This window comes from Staurois parvus, unplaced genomic scaffold (assembly GCF_062004578.1).
Source record: "Staurois parvus isolate SC_StPar_1 unplaced genomic scaffold, SC_StPar_1.0 ptg000163l, whole genome shotgun sequence".
In the NCBI taxonomy this organism is placed as follows: domain Eukaryota; kingdom Metazoa; phylum Chordata; class Amphibia; order Anura; family Ranidae; genus Staurois; species Staurois parvus.
Window position 1 is genome coordinate 1,705,488 of NW_028317959.1, and position 18,977 is coordinate 1,724,464.

The 18,977-nt window shown below is 44.3% G+C and overlaps 1 protein-coding gene across 1 annotated transcript in view; it reads right to left on the reverse strand.

Annotated features, from left to right (window-relative positions):
- Positions 1–10,424: 10,424 nt before the first annotated feature.
- LOC149462994 (uncharacterized) overlaps positions 10,425–18,977 on the reverse strand; it is a 37,419-nt gene continuing 28,866 nt past the window's right edge. The window contains exon 4 of the mRNA XM_089676059.1: positions 10,425–13,297. Coding sequence (XP_089532185.1) covers positions 10,679–13,297 — 2,619 coding nt within the window. The 3' untranslated portion in view covers positions 10,425–10,678. The remainder of the gene's footprint in view (positions 13,298–18,977) is intronic.

Here is an 18,977-nt window from a genome sequence, read left to right on the forward strand (position 1 = left end):
TCCCACCAATATGTAAATAGTAAAATTTAAAGCACCCCTGTCCCCCCATGCTCATGTGCAAAGGTGAATGGACGTGTTGGTCCTATACACACTTTAACTGTGAGGATTTCAGGATTTCAGCGACAATCTCTTTTATGGTTTTCCATTGAGGACCTATTTTATCTGCAGCAAGAGTGAGCTTCCATACTCTTGGTAAACGGCCGGTGGTGAGTTCACATACCCTGTCTATCCATGTGCGCCACGGCACTTTTTACAGGATGGTAAACCACAAACCATAGGGTTGCTGCTCTCTACAACAGCCATAGACTACCAGCAAGGACTATTTTGTCAGTTCATTATACTGGACGCTACATACTGGAGTACCTTGGCTCATTTTGAGTTTACCAGCAACTTGTGATTTCATGCTATCACTCAACCTAACTGCCTATATTTTATTGCTGCCAGCCTCACACAGTGAATTGCAATATTGCTGCTTATGCATGCCCCATTAAGCCCGCCTTGCCATTCACTGGACTGAGCCACATATCCAATTCTACTCTGGATTTATATGTAACACTTTCTTTGTGATTGGACTGCCTACATATATTTTCAGTGACATATTTTGAACTCTGCACTTCATGTCTATCAGGCAATTTTGGTAGTACATCAATACCGGTTCCCTTAATCACATCCCGGTGATGCACCCTGATGTATTTGCTAAGGTTTGACAGAAGACAGTTGTCACTGTCATATTGTCATAATGTCAATTATTCATTATGGCCATACCATGAAATCATTTTTAATTTTGATTTAGGTTGCAGATTATATTGTCTGAGGTGAGGTGATGGTTACTAATGTAGTCAATTTTACTATGTGAAACATTTGGTATAGTGTGCATATACTTTTTGATATCAATAAAGCATTTATACACTATTCATGTGTTGGTTTACCGCATTGTCCTTTTATGGAACTGCTTTTTCGTGAACATCCTGTTTTACATATTATTTAGTAATCACATCCAGAGGCCTACTCACAAACTGCGTCTTCACACTAGAGGCTGTGGTGTGGCTCTGGCCTCAGAAAGCACTATGTGGCTAACACAATACATTGACGTCTTGAAAATAATGCAAGCAGAGCCAAGTGTCCACAGGGCACATTCAAGCCTAGCCTTGCAATCCTCCACTCCAGAGGGGTTAAGGCATGACATCCAAAGCTGTTGCTGAGGATACACCAATTGGGATAGCTGCTCTGTCCAGATTAGCTTAAGTCTTGATTGAAGTCACTGAAGAAAAAAGTACCTATATTGTATCAAGTGAAAAAAAAAAAAAAAAAAAAGCTAACACAATATGTTGTGAGACATTTTCTCAACAGAACTTAGGAAAAAGCGTTCAACCTTCTAGGACACTAGCAAAACTGGAGGCATGACTGTTAGGAGTGAGGTTATACAGAGGCTGACCTTCATCTATTTTTTTTCATCTGTTTGCAAATCTATTCACAGTCCCTCCTCACATCACAGACCCTCAATGGATGCAGGTCCAATTTTGTTTTTGGAAAAAGGTCCATTATGGCAACAAATCTTTTAGCCTGAAACTATTTAGTTAGTACACACGATGATATTCAGTAAAATCATTCATTTTTATTCCCTGCACATTTATGTATACTGTATGTTTCTCCACATTTACATAGAGACCAAGTTGTATAGCACAGGTGATAAAGAGGTTTACTGAACATTACTGAACACATTACGATCTAGATGTGCAACTTACCAACAGATGTATCGTGGCTGAACAATGGCTTAAAAGGAGAAGTTTGGGATTGAAAAAATACAATCATACTCACCTAGGTGGATGTAGCATCGATCTGATGCTGCATCTTTTTCTGCCACCTCTAAAACCAAAAATTGAGTGATTAAAGACCACTGTTTGCTCAAATCTCATTCTTCAGTAAGCAGAGAGGCACCAGTTCTCTGCACTGCCCTTCCAGGGCTCAATGACAGTAAAGTCAGGATCTCTCCTGAGTCTGCGGCAGCTCTGCGACGTCAGCTGAACATGGGTCACAGTGCAGAATAAAGTGCGCTCCTTTGATCCCCAAGAGAAGCTCTTTTGGCCCAAATGGTTGACACATCTGCCTTGCAGCACTGTGGTCTCTGGTTTGAATTCTGGTCAGGACACTATCTGCATGGAGTTTGCACATTCTTTCTGTGCTTGTATTTCCTCCCATACTCCAAAGAAATGCTGGTAGACAATTGGTTTCTTTCCAACTTGGCACTGTGTCTATACATGTGATTTAGGAACCTGAGATTGTAAGCTCCCTGCTCCAAACACATGCTAGTAGAATATTTGGCTCCTGTCTAAAAGGGCTGTGTATGACCTTAGATTGTAAGCTCCTTGTGGGCAGAGACTAATGTGAACCTATGGTATATAAAATGCTGCATAAATTGTTGGCATTTTATAAATACCTGTAATAATGAATAGTGCAACAGCATGCCTGATTTGGATGCCAATGGACTGCTTAGGTAGACCCTCACAATATAAAGCTTGAGTAAATCTACAGCAGATGGAAATTAGATTTTAAAATCATGTACTGTATTGTCCTTGAGGACCTATCTAATTATTAAAATCCATTTGTTTCCAAACAGGCAGGTCTGTGCACTACATAGTTGTTGGTAGATCAAAAGTCTATTGTACGGTGCACAAGAAGCTCACGTTCACCCTTATGGATGCCTATTTAATGTTTCTGAAAGTCTGGGACCCTTGGGTAACCTTCAATGTCCAGTTCGGTCTAGATTGTTCCCTGCTGTTGATATGACCCTTGTACCGATCAGCTTTGGGTTACTGCGATGGAATGCTCTGCATGAGATGCCTTTCTCCCTCTCCTCCTCCTCCCCCCAGGCAAGCTTCTGTTTCTTCTTCCCCCCTTGGCCCTTTTCTACCTTTTCCCTTTGTTCCCTCCTTGTTCTTACTCGCTTCTCTCTAAGTCTATGACTCAATAGACAACCCTTTTCCAATGGAACTATGTCACTCGCCCTCATGGTATTATATTAGTGCAATATTTATCTTAGTCCTCAATCTGAGGAAGCCGAGGCGAGTCAGGGGGCCGTTTGGGCTCGTTTTTGTATTTTGTGTTGCATGCTGTGAATTTGATACCTCTGCCTTCGTTTTATTTTACCTTCTTGTGTATTGCTTTTGCAATGTCTGTTACTTACCTTGTAAAGCTCAATAAAAATTTTTGTAAAACAAAAGTCAGTTGTACATTCATAATGTAAGATGCATGGTCAAGTTCTCTAATTTGTACAAACCAACGTAATTATTACACTGAATGCTATAATTTTAAATATTAAAAGAAAATGAAATGAGCATTTTAGCTTATTTCCTTTGGAAGCAGCTTTATGTCATCTTAATCTTCTGGCCCATGCTTCAACCAGATTCCTTGTTTTCCATATAATGGGGACACCATGTTATTCATTTGCCTAAATGTTTACTGGCTTTTCAACTACTTGCATTTGACCTACACTATGGGGTTGCTTTACTAAACTGGCGTGTGCAAAATCTGGTGCTGTACATAGAAACCAATCAGCTTTCAAGTTATTTTGTCAAAGTTTAATTGAACAAGCTGAAGTCAGAAGCTGATTGGCTACTATGCATTGCTGCACCAGATTTTGCACTCTTCAGTTTTAATAAATCAACCCCTATACGTCCAAATGTTTGTGGACACCTGCTCATCACACCTTTTCAAGCTTGATGGACATCCTAATAGAAAAAAACCATGGGCATTAATATGGAGTTGACCTTATACAGTATATGGACACAGCAGCCTCCATTCCTCTGGGAAGGCTTTCCACCTGAATTTTGAGCATGTCTTCGAATCTGTGCCCATTCAGCCCCAAAAGAACATTTGTGAGGTCGGGTACCTGGATGAGAAGACCTGGCTCACAGTTTGCATTCCAATTTATCCCAAAGATGTTCATTCAGATTTGAGGTCAGGGCTCTGTGCTGGCCACTCAAGTTCCTCCACACCTAACTCATTAAATCATATTTTTATGGAGCTTGCTTTGTGCATTGGGGTACAGTCATGCTGGAACCGAAAAAGACCATCACTAAACTTTACCACAAGCTTGAAATGCACAGTTGTCTAAAACAGCCTTTCTGAAGCAGGGTTCAAAGGAATCCTAGGGTATCTCCAAAGGTTGCTAGGGATTCCTTCAAACAAGCAGCAATTTTTAGATACAGTAAGTTTACAATGACACCAATGATCTTTTTTAGTTGACTGCAAGTGGGGGAATCTTCCCACTGACCACCAAGGTACTGAGTATTCCTCCAAATGACTATCACACTAATGCTCAATGAGCTGTAGATACAGTAATTATTAGGGTTTCTCTGAAATTTGAAATTTAAATATACCAGCCATACAGAGTATATATATTAAGAATTTGTCACTTCCCAGTAGCAAATTCAATTGGTAGAGGTTATTACCATTTCAACTTTTTTTCACAAGTAGAAATATGAGCTGGTGTGCCTTATAGACTAAGGTTTTAATTTCAGAGCCACAGTGGCATTGCCATAGTCACAATGACATCACTGGCTGGACATTGTATTGAAGGAGGCTGAAAGGTTACAATGGTCTCTGCCAGATGCTACAGAAATTTGTTTGTATAAAGAATTTTTTTTCTATTGCAATGCACCTAAATAAGTGCTTTCTTACAGATCTGTGCAAACATTTTATGTGACTTTTTAGGTTTTTGTAGAAAAAAAAAGCAGAGGAATCAAAATATGACTTAAAACTTATGTTGCTAGGACATGAAAGCTGTTGGGTGCCAGCTCCTAGTATTACAAAAGCAAAAACCAGCAGTTATCACATCTAGGCAACACGGTAGGACATGGGGATTGCTAAATGAAAGTCTTTTGACCAGGCTTCCTAGGGTACCAACTGTTCTCCAGGTATTACAATAAAATGAACAAATACTTTACAAAGCAGCACAATTTTTGTTTTTATTTTCCTGGAGCCCATTGAGTACATAACCTATCTTCTGGAAAGGGTGAACTTGGCCTTAAATTCCAGATTAGTTCTTGGTGGTCCACAGATATCACATGTCCTTTCTCTTCTTGCTGTCTTTACAGCTAATATATTAAAACATATCTAAAGCCAAAAACGTATTTTTTGATAGAGTAGGGTATTGTTAAAACTAGGGATGCACCAACATTTTGGTGACCGAAACGTTTCGGCCGAAAACACCCCTTTCAAATATAAAAAAAGCACTGATACAGCTGCCAGAAAAACCCCGCCGCTCGCCGCTGCCGCCCCTCCCCACCACCAGCCTCCGCACGGTAGTTCTCAGCCTTACCTGAGAAACCATCAAACGATCCCAGCGCTGAGCATAGAGATTAGTGAAAGAAAGAAGGCCTCCACTCATTTCTATGCCCTTGAAGGACCAGAGTGATGTCAATTCCACTTCCAGACATTTTGTTTCCTTTTTTTTTTTTTTTAAAGTGACAGTAAACCCTCCCCCCCGCAAAAAAAAACATTAAATACATTTAAAAAGAAAGTTTACAGTGCCCCCGTCCTCGCACGTAGTGGTGAACGCATACATAGGCCATGTCCACATATGTAAATGGTGTTCAAACCACACACCTGAGGTATCGCCATGAACGTCAGAGCAAGAACAATAATTATCACGCTAGACCTCCTCTGTAACTTTACGCTGCTAACCTGTAGAAATTTTTAAAGCGTCACATTTCGGTGCACCACTAGTTAAAACCCGTCTGTTTTGTTTTTGTCTTGTTCAAGAGATTTTTCCCTCACTTCCTGTCCAGGAAACTCAACAGGAAGAGAGAGTAAATCCCTCTTAGATAGTTGTCACAAGGACGCATGTGCCTGTTGCAAGATTTCCTTGCTATTCTTGTTCTGGTGGCAACTCAAAATTTTCCTTCACTTGCAGTCCAAGTGATAAAGGTCACTGCACAAGAGTAAGAGCCTGTTTCCACAATGCCTGCACACAAACACGCTCTACGTTCCTGTGAAATTAACACCACCTTCAAAATGCACTCCATTTGTGATCTGCAGTGGGTGTCAATAATAAGTTAATGACACGCCAAGTGCAGGTCAAAAACTACTTTCAGAAACACACTGCTACCGGATCGCACGGTACTTTTGTACCATGCAATCCAGTGCATTTCTAAAAGTAGTGCATGCACTACTTTTGGTACAGTTTGATTTTAGCCCATTCAAAATGAATAGGCTGGAAGCGCACCACAGAGAACCGCACCACAGAGAACCGCATGTGAACCACACAGGACCGCACAGCACATTCATCTGCGATTCCTGTCCAGGCATGGTGTGAACCGTCCTAAATTTCTCCCTAGCAGTGACACAGATAGCAATATAAAATATAGCAGGGGTTCTAATCCCTCACAGTAAGAAGAATGCCCATGGGACTTTTTAGGAGTCACATCATAAAATAAACCATATTATATAAAAAAGTTACATCTTTTTATTCACATTCCATATTAAAATTTAAGAAGCAGAATACAAAGTATATATAACCAAGCATTAAAAAGGTATACATTGGTGTATGTTGCCAAATGAAGACACACAATTTTCACAACAGCAAAAATACATAAAGATGAACAGCCACTAGTATAAATCTAGTGACGTGTTTTGTGAAATAATGTTCACTTCTTCAGGATAAAATAGACACTTTGCTACAATTTATTTATTTCAGGTACTTATATAGCGCCGTCAATTTACGCAGCCCTTTACACATATATATTGTACATTCACATCAGTCCCTAACCCTCAAGGGGTGTACAAATTTAAGGTCCCTAACTTACATTCATACACATATGTAAAGTAGTGAGTGTACAGCTTGCATAACAGTGTAAATTTGCTGTCCCCTCAAAATAACTCAAACACACAGCCATTAATGTCTAAACTGCTGGCAACAAAAGTGAGTGCACCCCTAAGTGACAATGTCCAAATTGGGCCCAATTAGCCATTTTCCCTCCCCGGTGTTATCTGACTCGTTACAAGGTCTCAGGTGTTAATGGGGAGCAGGTGTGTTAAATTTGGTGTTATCGCTCTCACTCTGGTCACTGGAACTTCAACATGGCACCTCATGGCAAAGAACTCTCTGAGGATCTGAAAACAAATTGTTACTCTACGTAAAGATGGTCTAGGCTATAAGAAGACTGCCAAGACCCTGAAAACTGAGCTGCAGCATGGTGGCCGAGTCCATATAGCGGTTTAACAGGACAGGATCCACTCAGAACAGGCCTTGGCATGGTCGACCAAAGAAGTTGAGTGCACGTGCTCAGCATCATATCCAGAGGTTGTCTTTGGGAACTAGACGTATGAGTGCTGCCAGCATTGCTGCAGAGATTGAAGGGGTGGGGGTCAGCCTGTCAGTGCTCAGACCATACGCCGCATGCTGCATCAAATTGGTCTGCATAGCTGTTGTCCCAGAAGGAAGCCTCTTCTAAAGATGATGCACAAGAAAGCTTGCAAACAGTTTGCTGAAGACAAGCAGACTAAGGACATGGATTACTGGAACCATGTCCTGTGGTCTGATGAGACCAAGATCAACTTATTTGGTTAAGATGGTGTCAAGCATGTATGGCGGCAACCAGGTGCGGAATACAAAGACAAGTGTGTCTTGCCTACAGTCAAGCATGGTGGTGGGAGTGTCATGGTCTGGGGTTGCATGAGTGCTGCCGGCACTGGGGAGCTACAGTTCATTGAGGGAACCATGAATGCCAACATGTACTGTGACATACTGAAGCACAGCATGATCCCCTCCCTTCAGAGACTGGGCCGCAGGGCAGTATTCCAACATAATGACCCCAAACACACCTCCAAGATGATCACTGCCTTGCTAAAGAAGCTGAGGGTAAAGCTGATGGACTGGCCAAGCATGTCTTCAGACCTAAACCCTATTGAGCATCTGTGGGGCATCCTCGAATGAAAGGTGGAGGAGCGCAAGGTGTCTAACATTCACCAGCTCCGTGATGTTGTCATGGAGGAATGGAAGAGGACTCCAGTGGCAACCTGTGAAGCTCTGGTGAACTCTATGCCCAAGAGGGTTAAGGCAGCGCTGGAAAAATATGGTGGCCAAACAAAATATTGACACTTTGGGCCTAATTTGGACATTTTCACTTAGGGGTGTACTCACTTTTGTTGCCAGCGGTTTAGACATTAATGTCTGTGTGTTCTTTTCTTAAGTGTTATTTCTTATATTTTTTTAAGTGTTATTTTGAGGGGACAGCAAATTTACACTGTTATACAAGATGTACACTCACTACTTTACATTGTAGCAAAGTGTCATTTCTTCAGAGCTGTCACATGCAAACATAGAATAAAATATTTACAAAAATGTGAGGGGTGTACTCACTTCTGTGAGATACTGTACACCAATCAACAAATCTCTGGTGGAACAAGAACCATCCCTCACCATATAGCAGGCACCATGGAAAGGCACCACTGGAACGGTCTTGCCTGGGAGCTGTGGATGGAGTGGGCTGCCAAAAACAAAGCATACAAAGAGAGTGAACGAAGCAAGCCCAGTATGGTATAATAATGAAAGGCTAAAAACTGCTAATAGACCATATGGAAAGATTAACACTCGCAAGTTGACCAAGCCACCATGAAAGAAATGTGTACATCTTGGTGTAGGTCTTTATCAACTTGGAATCTTTTATCTCCTGAAGAAGTGAACATTGTTTCATGAAACACATCAAGTGATTTATATCAGTATCTGTTCATTTTTATGCGTCTTTGCTGCTGCTTCATATGGCAACATACACCAATGTATACATTTTTGATGCTTGGTTATATATAGTTTGTATTCTGCTTCTTAAATTGTAAGATGAAATGTGAATAAAAAGATGTAAAATGTTTTTCTATAATATGGTTTAATTTTATGGTGTGACTCCTAAAAGGTCCCACAGGCAATCTTCTTACTTTAAGAAATGGTTTCAGGGACTGAGTTCTGCCTACACCTGTGTCGTCATTATAATCTATTGGGTTCTAATATCTCTCCGCTCTATCCAAATCACCAGCAAGGGTTATTGCAGGCCATCCAGTTAAAGCAATCTGGAACTTTATTTTTAATAATATACTGCTTTAGGAACACCACATTATGCTTGCTTTACCATTATTACATATTAAAGCTCATCTCATTTTCCAGCTGGGGGATGTTCAGCATCACCTAGTAAATATCAAAATGCCTTGATGTGTGGATGTCAATCTGGAGAAGTGGGAGCATTCCTACGTAGGCTGTATCTGCTTGAAGATCAACATAGGCAACGTGTACATGATGTTGAGCCTCCATGATTGAAAGAACTGAAATCCAATGATTGAAAGGGGCGGGCCAAGTGATGCTGGATGTCCTTCAGCCAGAAAATGAGATGGGCTCTATTAGACTTGCTGCAGCTTTCACAGTTGGCCAATGAAAAAGAAAAGAATCATTTCAGTTTGGGTAAGGACTAGTGGTGCACTGAAATGAAAATTCTGGCGTCGAAACCGAAAACAAAAATTCAGGATGTGCTTGGCTGAAAACCAAAACATCTGTGTATGTGGGAGCGGAGACGCTCAAATTCTTTTTTACTTTTAATGTGTTTTTATTTTTTTATTTTATTGCTATCACATAGGGGACCAATAGTCCCCTATGTGATAGCATATAAGTGACAGGTCCTCTTTGTAGGTTGGGGGGGGAGGGGGCAGTGTATGCAAGGAGGGGGTAGGAGAGGAGCAGTGTATACAGTGAAGGAGTAGCGTATACAAACAGGCTCCCTCACTTTCTGCTGCTAAATGTCATTGCCGACTTTCAAATGCAATTACCAGATTTTTTTTTTCCCGCACTATAGCCCTGAGAAGGAGCTGTCATTCGCCCCGCCGCTAAAGTAAACAAAGGGGCAGGGTCACTGGGTAATGTCACTGGGTGACCCCACCCCTTTGTTTACTTTAGCGATTGGGGCGAATGACAACTCCTCAGAGATAGTGAAAGAAAGAAAAAAAAAGCCAGTAATTGCATTTAAAAACCAGCAATGACATTTAGCTGCTGCAGATGAGGGAGCCTGTCTGTATACACTGCTTACCTCCTCTCCTGCCTTTCTCTGCCGCCCCCCACCATCTGCAGTACACACAGCCCCCCCCCCCCGTCATTGGAGCTGGGTCTCATATTCGGCACCTGTATCGGCTCACTTTTTCCTTTTGGCAAAATGCCGATAGGGCTATTTTCAGGTGCTGACATTTCAGTGCATCCCTAGTAAGAACGGATGATGTCATAGAATCCAGGCAGACTTGTGAAGGTAAATTTGATTTTTACATGGGGTTTAACAGCTGCTACTTAGGCATTGCTAGAGATCAGTGATAGGAGAGAATTTGCAATAAAGATCTTACAACAGCCTCTACATGTAGGGTAGGAAAAATAATGAGGCATGGGTCACTTTAAGTGCTCCTACCAGCTTGGAAGATGCATATTCAAACAAGGATGTGTCATTTTAGGAACATTTACTTCAAAACCTTATTTTTAAAAGAAATTCTTAATTAAATGCAATCTGTTTTAACAATCTTGATATAATATTTATACATAAAATATATCTTCTCTTTGTACACAATTACAGAATGTACTTCTCTATTGCAAAAATATAAACAATTTTAACATTTAACAGAATTTTTGAAGTCCCCTTTATGGAAGCCACCATTACTATAACAGTGCTCCAGTACAACCTCCCATTTGCATTTTTGTTTTAGGCTTTGCCTTGTTTTTTAGGGAATGCCAGAGATACCTGGGCAGCTTTGTGAACCGGGTTCCACATTTGCATTGGAACTGCGATACCAATGGGTGAACCAAGCTATGGGCTTGGAGCTTGCGATAACCGCTCAGCGTCTTGCTACACACGGCACAGGTAAAGGCAGTGTCACTCAGATGTTGCAGCTGGTGAAGCAGGAAGTGTAGAGAACCAATTGGAGTTCGCCCGCAATCACACTGGTGCTTCTTTAAAGTGCATGTCTTTCCAAACCCTTTAAGTCGATGCTGTTTTAATCGCCAGATCTGATGGAAGCGGATTCCACAATCGCGACATCTGTAGGGAGGTCTAGGTCTACTTAAACACTGAACTGCTATTCTGGATGGCAACATTTTGGGAAAATATATTTTCTTTTCTGGTTCCAACTGCTTTCCAGGATTTTGTGCCTTTTCTGGTTTCAACCGCAATCCAGGAATCTGGTTCTCAGCAGGTTCTGAATGCATTCTAGCAATCTGGCTCTCTGCTGGTTCCGAATGCATTCCAGAGACCTGTTTCTCTTCGGTTTCTTTTTCACAGACTTCAGCCACATCCGTAACTACTTCTTCAGCATTCTCATAATTTTCTGTTTTTCTAAACACGAGGCCAGCCTTGCTTAGCAGAATCTCATGTACTTCTTCTGTCCCTACTACAAGCTCAAGAACGGATTCCAGAACCTCAGGTATTGTTTGTGGTTTAGTTTCCATCTGTATAGGTAGCGAAGGGCGACTAGGTTCTTCACTCTTGACAACTTGCTCACATGAAGGAAGGTTGTGTTGTTCATCTAAGCTTAGTTGCCTAACCAGCCTGCAGTAACCTTGAACATTACCATCATCAATGCAAACATCAGCCACTCCCTTGTTGGTGTCTACATCAAAACTCATGTCATGATTCAGCGTGTTCTTGGTGTCACCTTCCTTCAAGTGTTCTTCATCCACAAGGGCTCTTCTGGCTTTAGCATTAAATTTGTTTTGCAACTCCTTCTCCTTCACATGCCAACGACTGTGATTCGTGTAAGCACATAGCTTGTTGAAGACTCTTCCACAATACTTGCAGGTGAAAACTTCCACAGAACTAGTACATGCCCTGTCACTTTTTTGCTTTTTGGTAGTGAACGATGAAACCTGTTTTGTTTCTTGTTTGCTCCCTTGAGTGACAAGCCCTTTCTTTTTCAAATGCCAGATGGTGTGAGTGGTATTGGCACTCTGACTATTAAATACTTTACCACAATATTCAAAGGTGAACGTTTGAGTTGGCTTGGCACAGTTGACTATTTTAGGGTCAAGAGGGGGTGTATTAACATGGTGGGTAGTCCCATTAGATTCCTGGCCTCCTGGTGATGGTTCTGCATTTACCATAGATGATAGTTTTTTTCTTTGATGATAGTGCATGTGGTTGGTAAATGAACAACGTGAATTGTAGATTTTACCGCACTCCTGACATTTGTAAATGTTTATAGCTTCATGAGTGGTATTGGTGGTAGCATCTGGGTTCTCATTGCTGGTTTGAAAAGACAACTGTTGATTCAAATTAGTCCATTCACTATTTATTTGATCCAGCTGGGGATGGATACCCTCCACTTGTTTTGCCAAGTAGCTCTCCCTTGAATCAGTCATGTCAACAACAACAATATTTTTAAGGGTAGTCACATTTTGGGAACCAAAACTATTATCATCGCAAGAAATAAGAAACTCTTGACTGCTTAGGTGGCTTGATTCACATTCTCGATGGTCAGAGGGAACAGTGCATTTGTTTGCTGGAATGGCTGTTCCTGATTCTGAGAGTGGCTCCTGATTCCACGTTTGAACTTCTGAAGAACCAGGCTGACTGCTTACAGCCTCTTTCTTGTATTGTCCTTGTAAGCTCTGGAGCTCTTTCTGGGCTTCAGCACACATCTTTTCCAACCTATTCATGGTCTCTACATTATTGCTATTTTGCTGGGGACACCTTACAGCCCTCTCAATGCACACGTGGTTATCTAGATTGTACAAACGCAAAAACTGACGCCCACATCGCTGACATTTGTAATTTCTCCCCAAGGGGTTGATTGTCTTGTTGCACTGAGTTCTGCCATTAGAAAAGTTGTACCTTCCCAAGCTCTCCCTTGAATCATCTTCATAGAACAAAGTGGTTTCTGTGTATACCTCTGTGGAGTTAGGCTGTAGTTGACCAGAGTCTGACATGACCTCAGTGCAAGAGATGCCTGGTTCTTCAAAATGAGGTGCTAACTGGACAGCCTGTTCTTGTAGGTTTTTGCTGTAGCCATTGTTCAAAACAAAATAATGGTCATCTCTCTGTCCTCCGTTTATACAGAAAACATTTGGTTGTATATTTACTGTGGTGGATAGTACATTTATATTCTTCTCCATTTGTTCATTTTCCACAACCTGGCTTCTGATTTCAGTAACGTGACTAGGTATTTCCAGGGTCTTGACCTCTGATGGTGTGGAATTCACATATTGCTGGTCTAGACTCTCGTCACTGCTTGAGTCGTCAAAGTAATGGAGGTGCTGCCACAGAGGTAAGTCCCGTTTGTTCTCCTGGAGAAAAAGGAAGAGCTGTCAGTTCCAAAATAAAGAGCACAGTATGATTGTAAAGCATGCAAACCAGTGCACCTTGTTGGAAAGGTATTTTCATTATACACCGCTCACAAAAATTAAAGGAACACTTTGAAAACACATCAAATCTCAATGGGGAAAAATATCATGCTGGATATCTATACTGATATGGACTGGGTAATGTGTTAGGAATAGAGATGAGCGAATCGAAGTATCCGAAGTGGAATTCGAGTCGAATATCGGAAAAATTTCGTGCCGAATCCGAAAAATAGCCTAATTCGGACGCGCGAATCGAAATTTTTCAGAAAATGGCGGCTGACATGTGCGGCGACGGAGCGGGGATGTCTGGGAAGGCGCGCAGACAAGGCGCGCTGACCCATAATGCATTCCTCAACTACATGTGATCGCATCAGCCTATCAGCAGCCAGCCAGCCAGCACTGTGTAATGGTCGAGCTATAAATAGCGGCCATTTTGGAATTCTTCATTTGCCTGCAGTTATTGAACAGAGGCAGACCGCTCTGTACTAGGGACAGGGACAGAGTTAGGGCCACAGAAACGATAATTGGGGACAGAGAAAAGTTACTTAGGGACAGAGAACCATTACTCAGGGACACAGACTTGTTAATGAGGGCCACAGAATCGTTATTTAGGGACAAAGAAACGCTAGTTAGGGCCACAGAATTCATAATCAGGGACAGACAGAATTGTTACTCAGTGCCAGAGAATTGTTACTTAGGGCCACAGAAACGTTATTAGGGCCACAGAATTGTTACTCAGGGACAGACAGAATTGTTACTGAGTGCCAGAGAATTGTTACTCAGGGACAGACAGAATTGTTACTGAGTGCCAGAGAATTGTTACTTAGGGCCACAGAAACTTTAATTAGGGCCACAGAATTTTTACTCAGGGACAGACAGAATTGTTACTCAGTGCCAGAGAATTGTTACTCAGGGACAGACAGAATTGTTACTGAGTGCCAGAGAATTGTTACTTAGGGCCACAGAAACTTTACTTAGGGCCACAGAATTTTTACTCAGGGACAGACAGAATTGTTACTGAGTGCCAGAGAATTGTTACTCAGGGACAGACAGAATTGTTACTGAGTGCCAGAGAATTGTTACTTAGGGCCACAGAAACTTTACTTAGGGCCACAGAATTGTTACTCGCACAGACACAGAATTGTTACTCGCACAGACACAGAATTGTTACTGAAGGCCACAGAACTGTTACTTAGGGCCACAGAATTGTTACTCGCACAGACACAGAATTGTTACTCGCACAGACACAGAACTGTTACTGAGGGCCACAGAAACTTTACTTAGGGACAAAGAAACGCTAGTTAGGGCCACGGAATTCATACTCAGGGACAGACAGAATTGTTACGGAGTGCCAGAGAATTGTTACTCAGGGACAGACAGAATTGTTACGGAGTGCCAGAGAATTGTTACTCAGGGACAGACAGAATTGTTACTGAGTGCCAGAGAATTGTTACTTAGGGCCACAGAAACTTTAATTAGGGCCACAGAATTTTTACTCAGGGACAGACAGAATTGTTACTGAGTGCCAGAGAATTGTTACTCAGGGACAGACAGAATTGTTACGGAGTGCCAGAGAATTGTTACTCAGGGCCACAGAAACTTTACTTAGGGCCAGAGAATTTTTACTCAGGGACAGACAGAATTGTTACTGAGTGCCAGAGAATTGTTACTCAGGGACAGACAGAATTGTTACTGAGTGCCAGATAATTGTTACTCAGGGCCCCAGAAACTTTACTTAGGGCCAGAGAATTTTTACTCAGGGACAGACAGAATTGTTACTGAGTGCCAGAGAATTGTTACTCAGGGACAGACAGAATTGTTACTGAGTGCCAGATAATTGTTACTCAGGGCCCCAGAAACTTTACTTAGGGCCACAGAATTTTTACTCAGGGACAGACAGAATTGTTACTGAGTGCCAGAGAATTGTTACTCAGGGACAGACAGAATTGTTACTGAGTGCCAGAGAATTGTTACTTAGGGCCACAGAAACTTTACTTAGGGCCACAGAATTGTTACTCGCACAGACACAGAATTGTTACTGAGGGCCACAGAACTGTTACTTGGGGCCACAGAAACGTTAATCAGGGACACAGAATTGTTACTGAGGGCCACAGAACTGTTACTTAGGGCCACAGAATTGTTACTCGCACAGACACAGAATTGTTACTCAGGGACACAGAATTGTTACTCAGGGACACATAATCATTTAATTAAAGAGTATGTCAGACAACATGCAGAGGAGTGGCAGAGGAGGCAATGTTTTAGGAGCGAGCAGACGTGGCAGCAGAGGAAGGGGTCGAGGCAGCACTATTCGCAGCCAGAGGCCAGTGCTCCCGGTGTCATCCAGCGGTCGTGTCTCCACCGACAACCCTGCCGTCGTCGATTGGTTGGCTCGGTCGTCTTCCTCTTCCCAGGTCACCTCTGACACCTACAGCCAACGGTCGGTGGGTACGTCAGACACAACCGTTAGTTGGCATGGCCCGGGACCAAGCCCACTGAAATCACGTGTCCTCTACCTGCCCCTGTCCTTTGGTGTTCCCTCACCAAGCGAAGTATCGCATGCTGTGGGCTCAGCCCCACTGTACAGTGAGGAAGAGCTAACAGAGGGCGGTCAGGAACGGGGGGAGACATCCGCCTTTTCAGCAGCCAGGCGAAGAAGTAGTGGCGAGGAGAGTGGCTCGGTAGCCGGTCTAGAGACAGGTCTGTCTCCTGACCCAGACGCAGCCGAGGGGGCTAGTAGTGAGGCGGAGACCCTACTTGATGATGAGGAGGTTGATCGCACTTGGCAGCCTCGTCGTCATCAGGCAATTTCTTCCGCATCATCAGGAGAAGAGGGTGGCAGCTTGGCAGCGAGCAAAACAGTCGGTGGGTTGCCCAGGAGACAGCAGCAGGGTCGCAGCAGTGTCAGTGGAGCCAAACGTCCACGGAGTAGAGCACCAGCTCCACTGCAGCCTACCACCACGGCCAGTAGTGGTGCCGGTGTGCACGGAGGAAGCAGCAGTCAGCCAGTGAGGAGTATCGGGGGCAAAGTTTCCTACTCGGCGGTGTGGCAATTTTTCGTCAAGCCGCCCGAGGAAGTAAACGTAGCCGTATGTCGACTATGTGGCCAGAAAGTCAAGCGTGGCCAGGGGGCCCATGTTGGGACTACAGCGTTGCGGCAGCATATGCAGCGTCGCCATTTGGTGGCCTGGGAAAACCGTGATAAAGATACGGCGGTTCTGCCCGCCCCAGCCCCCGCTCCATCACCCGCTCCGTTACTTGCTCCGTCACCCGACGTCAATCGCCCTCCATCAGCCAGTCAAGGCTCCAACACCTCTGCTGAGGGGAGTTGTCGCTCGTTGGCATCTTCCGCTCGTTCAGATGCTCCTTCTCCTGCTACTCCTCTTCACGGATTCCGTCAGCAGTCTTTCTTGGAATCCGTTTCCAAGAGACAACAGTTTGCGAGCACGCACCCGACGGTGCAAAAGCTGAACGTCCTCCTGTCCAAGTTGCTGGTGCTGCAGTCCCTCCCTTTCCAAGTGGTGGACTCAGCACCTTTCAGAGAAATGATGGCTTGTGCCGCGCCGCGGTGGAGAGTGCCAAGCCGTCATTTCTTCGCCAAAAAGGCAGTGCCAGCCCTGCATTCACATGTAGAAGACATGGTGGGCCAGTCTTTGAGCATGTCGGTCTCTGCCAAAGTGCACGGCAGCGCCGACGTGTGGAGCTGTAACTATGGTCAGGGACAGTACATGTCATTTACGGCCCACTGGGTGAACGTGGTGCCGTCACAGCCGCACCAGCAACTTGGACAGGTCACGCCGCTTTTGCCTCCACGTTTGCACGTCCTTGGTCCGGCAAAGATGTCCGCCTCTACCACCTCTTCTTCCGCCGTGTCCTCAGCCGCCACCCCCGTGCCAAGTCCCATTACCCGACCGGCATATCACATGTGCAGGGCGCAACGGTGTCACGCTGTTCTGCACCTGGTATGCCTTGGCGAACGTAGTCACACAGGGGAGGAACTTCTGAGTGTAATGAACAGAGAAATCGACAGATGGCTGTCTCCGCGCAAACTGAAAATCGGAACCATGTTGACCGACAACGGAAAGAACATGGTGTCTGCTCTGCGTCAAGGAAGGTTGTGCCATGCGCCATGCATGGCTCACGTGTTCAATCTGGTTGTCAAGCGGTTCTTAAAATCCACCATCCCACTGCAAGACATCCTTAAAATGTCACGTAAACTTTGCATGCATTTCAGCCATTCCTACACCGCAAAGCACACCCTCCTTGAGCTGCAGCGGCAGAACGGAATTCCACAGCATCGCCTGATCTGCGACGTTGCAACAAGGTGGAATTCAACCCTACACATGTTAGACCGCCTTTACGAACAGCGAAAGGCCATCACCGATTTCCTGATGTTACAAGCGGATAAAGGTACTCCCCTGTGTAACTTCGATGTCAGCCATTGGCAGCTCATGCGTGACACCTGCCGCTTGCTCAGGCCCTTTGAGGAGGCCACGCTATTCGTGAGTCGGCAGGACTATGGGATGAACGACGTCATTCCTCTGTTGCACGTCCTTGAACAAATGCTGTTAACAATGGCTGGTCAGGGTGCGGTAGACGTGGCGCACAGATCTCAACGCCACATGACCCCTGTGGGGGCAGGACAGGAAGAAGAGGAGGAGGTAGAGGAGGACATTTGTGCTCAGGAATTATTGAGTGAAATGGGTGGTTTTTCCACTCAGCGGACAGGAGTGGAGGAGCAGGAGCATCTGGTAGAGGAGGAGGAGGAGGAGACAGAGGACCCAGACGCACCGTGGCAGTATGCTGTGGAGATGGAGGCAGGGAGTCCCTCGCATTCCTTGGCACAAATGGCCCATAGCATGCTCGGTTGCTTGCGTAGCGACAGCCGAATAATAACCATCAGACAGAGGGATGACTTTTGGCTGTCCACCTTGTTGGACCCTCGCTACCGTTCCAAAATGGTGGCCTTTTTCACACCTGCTGAGAGGGAGGCCAAAATAACGTACTATAAAAACCACCTATGTAGTCAGTTGGTCTCTGCCTTTGTGCGCCAACGTCCATCCTCAGACACTGTGGGCCCTGTGCGCTCGCGTTCCGCTGCCATGGCAGCAGGGGAGGGGTGGGGTGGTAGGAGCAGTGGCAGCTCCACCAGCAGCAGCTGCCTCAGTCTGCAGTCGATGATGAGTAGCTTTCTTCACCAGCGCAGTGAGGAAACTACTAACCAGCCGCAGCAGCAGCAGCATCAGGTGGACCTGGAGCAGGACCTCAAACAACAGGCTTGGGCCTACTTGGACAGCACCCTGCCAACCGAGGTAGACAATCCCCTTGACTACTGGGCAACGAAACTTGACCTTTGGCCCCAACTAGCTGAATTTGCCCTTGAAAGGCTGTCATGCCCGGCCAGTAGCGTGGCATCGGAGCGCGTGTTTAGTGCGGCAGGAGGTATTGTAACTCCGCGGAGGACACGACTGTCCACCCAAAGTGTGGAGAGACTCACGTTTGTGAAAATGAATCAGGCGTGGATTAGTCTGGATTTCAAACCACCAGTTCCTGACACAACTGACTAAATCCGCCATGAATCATGCCTCAAACATGTGCCACTTTGAGGTCTCCTCACACACTG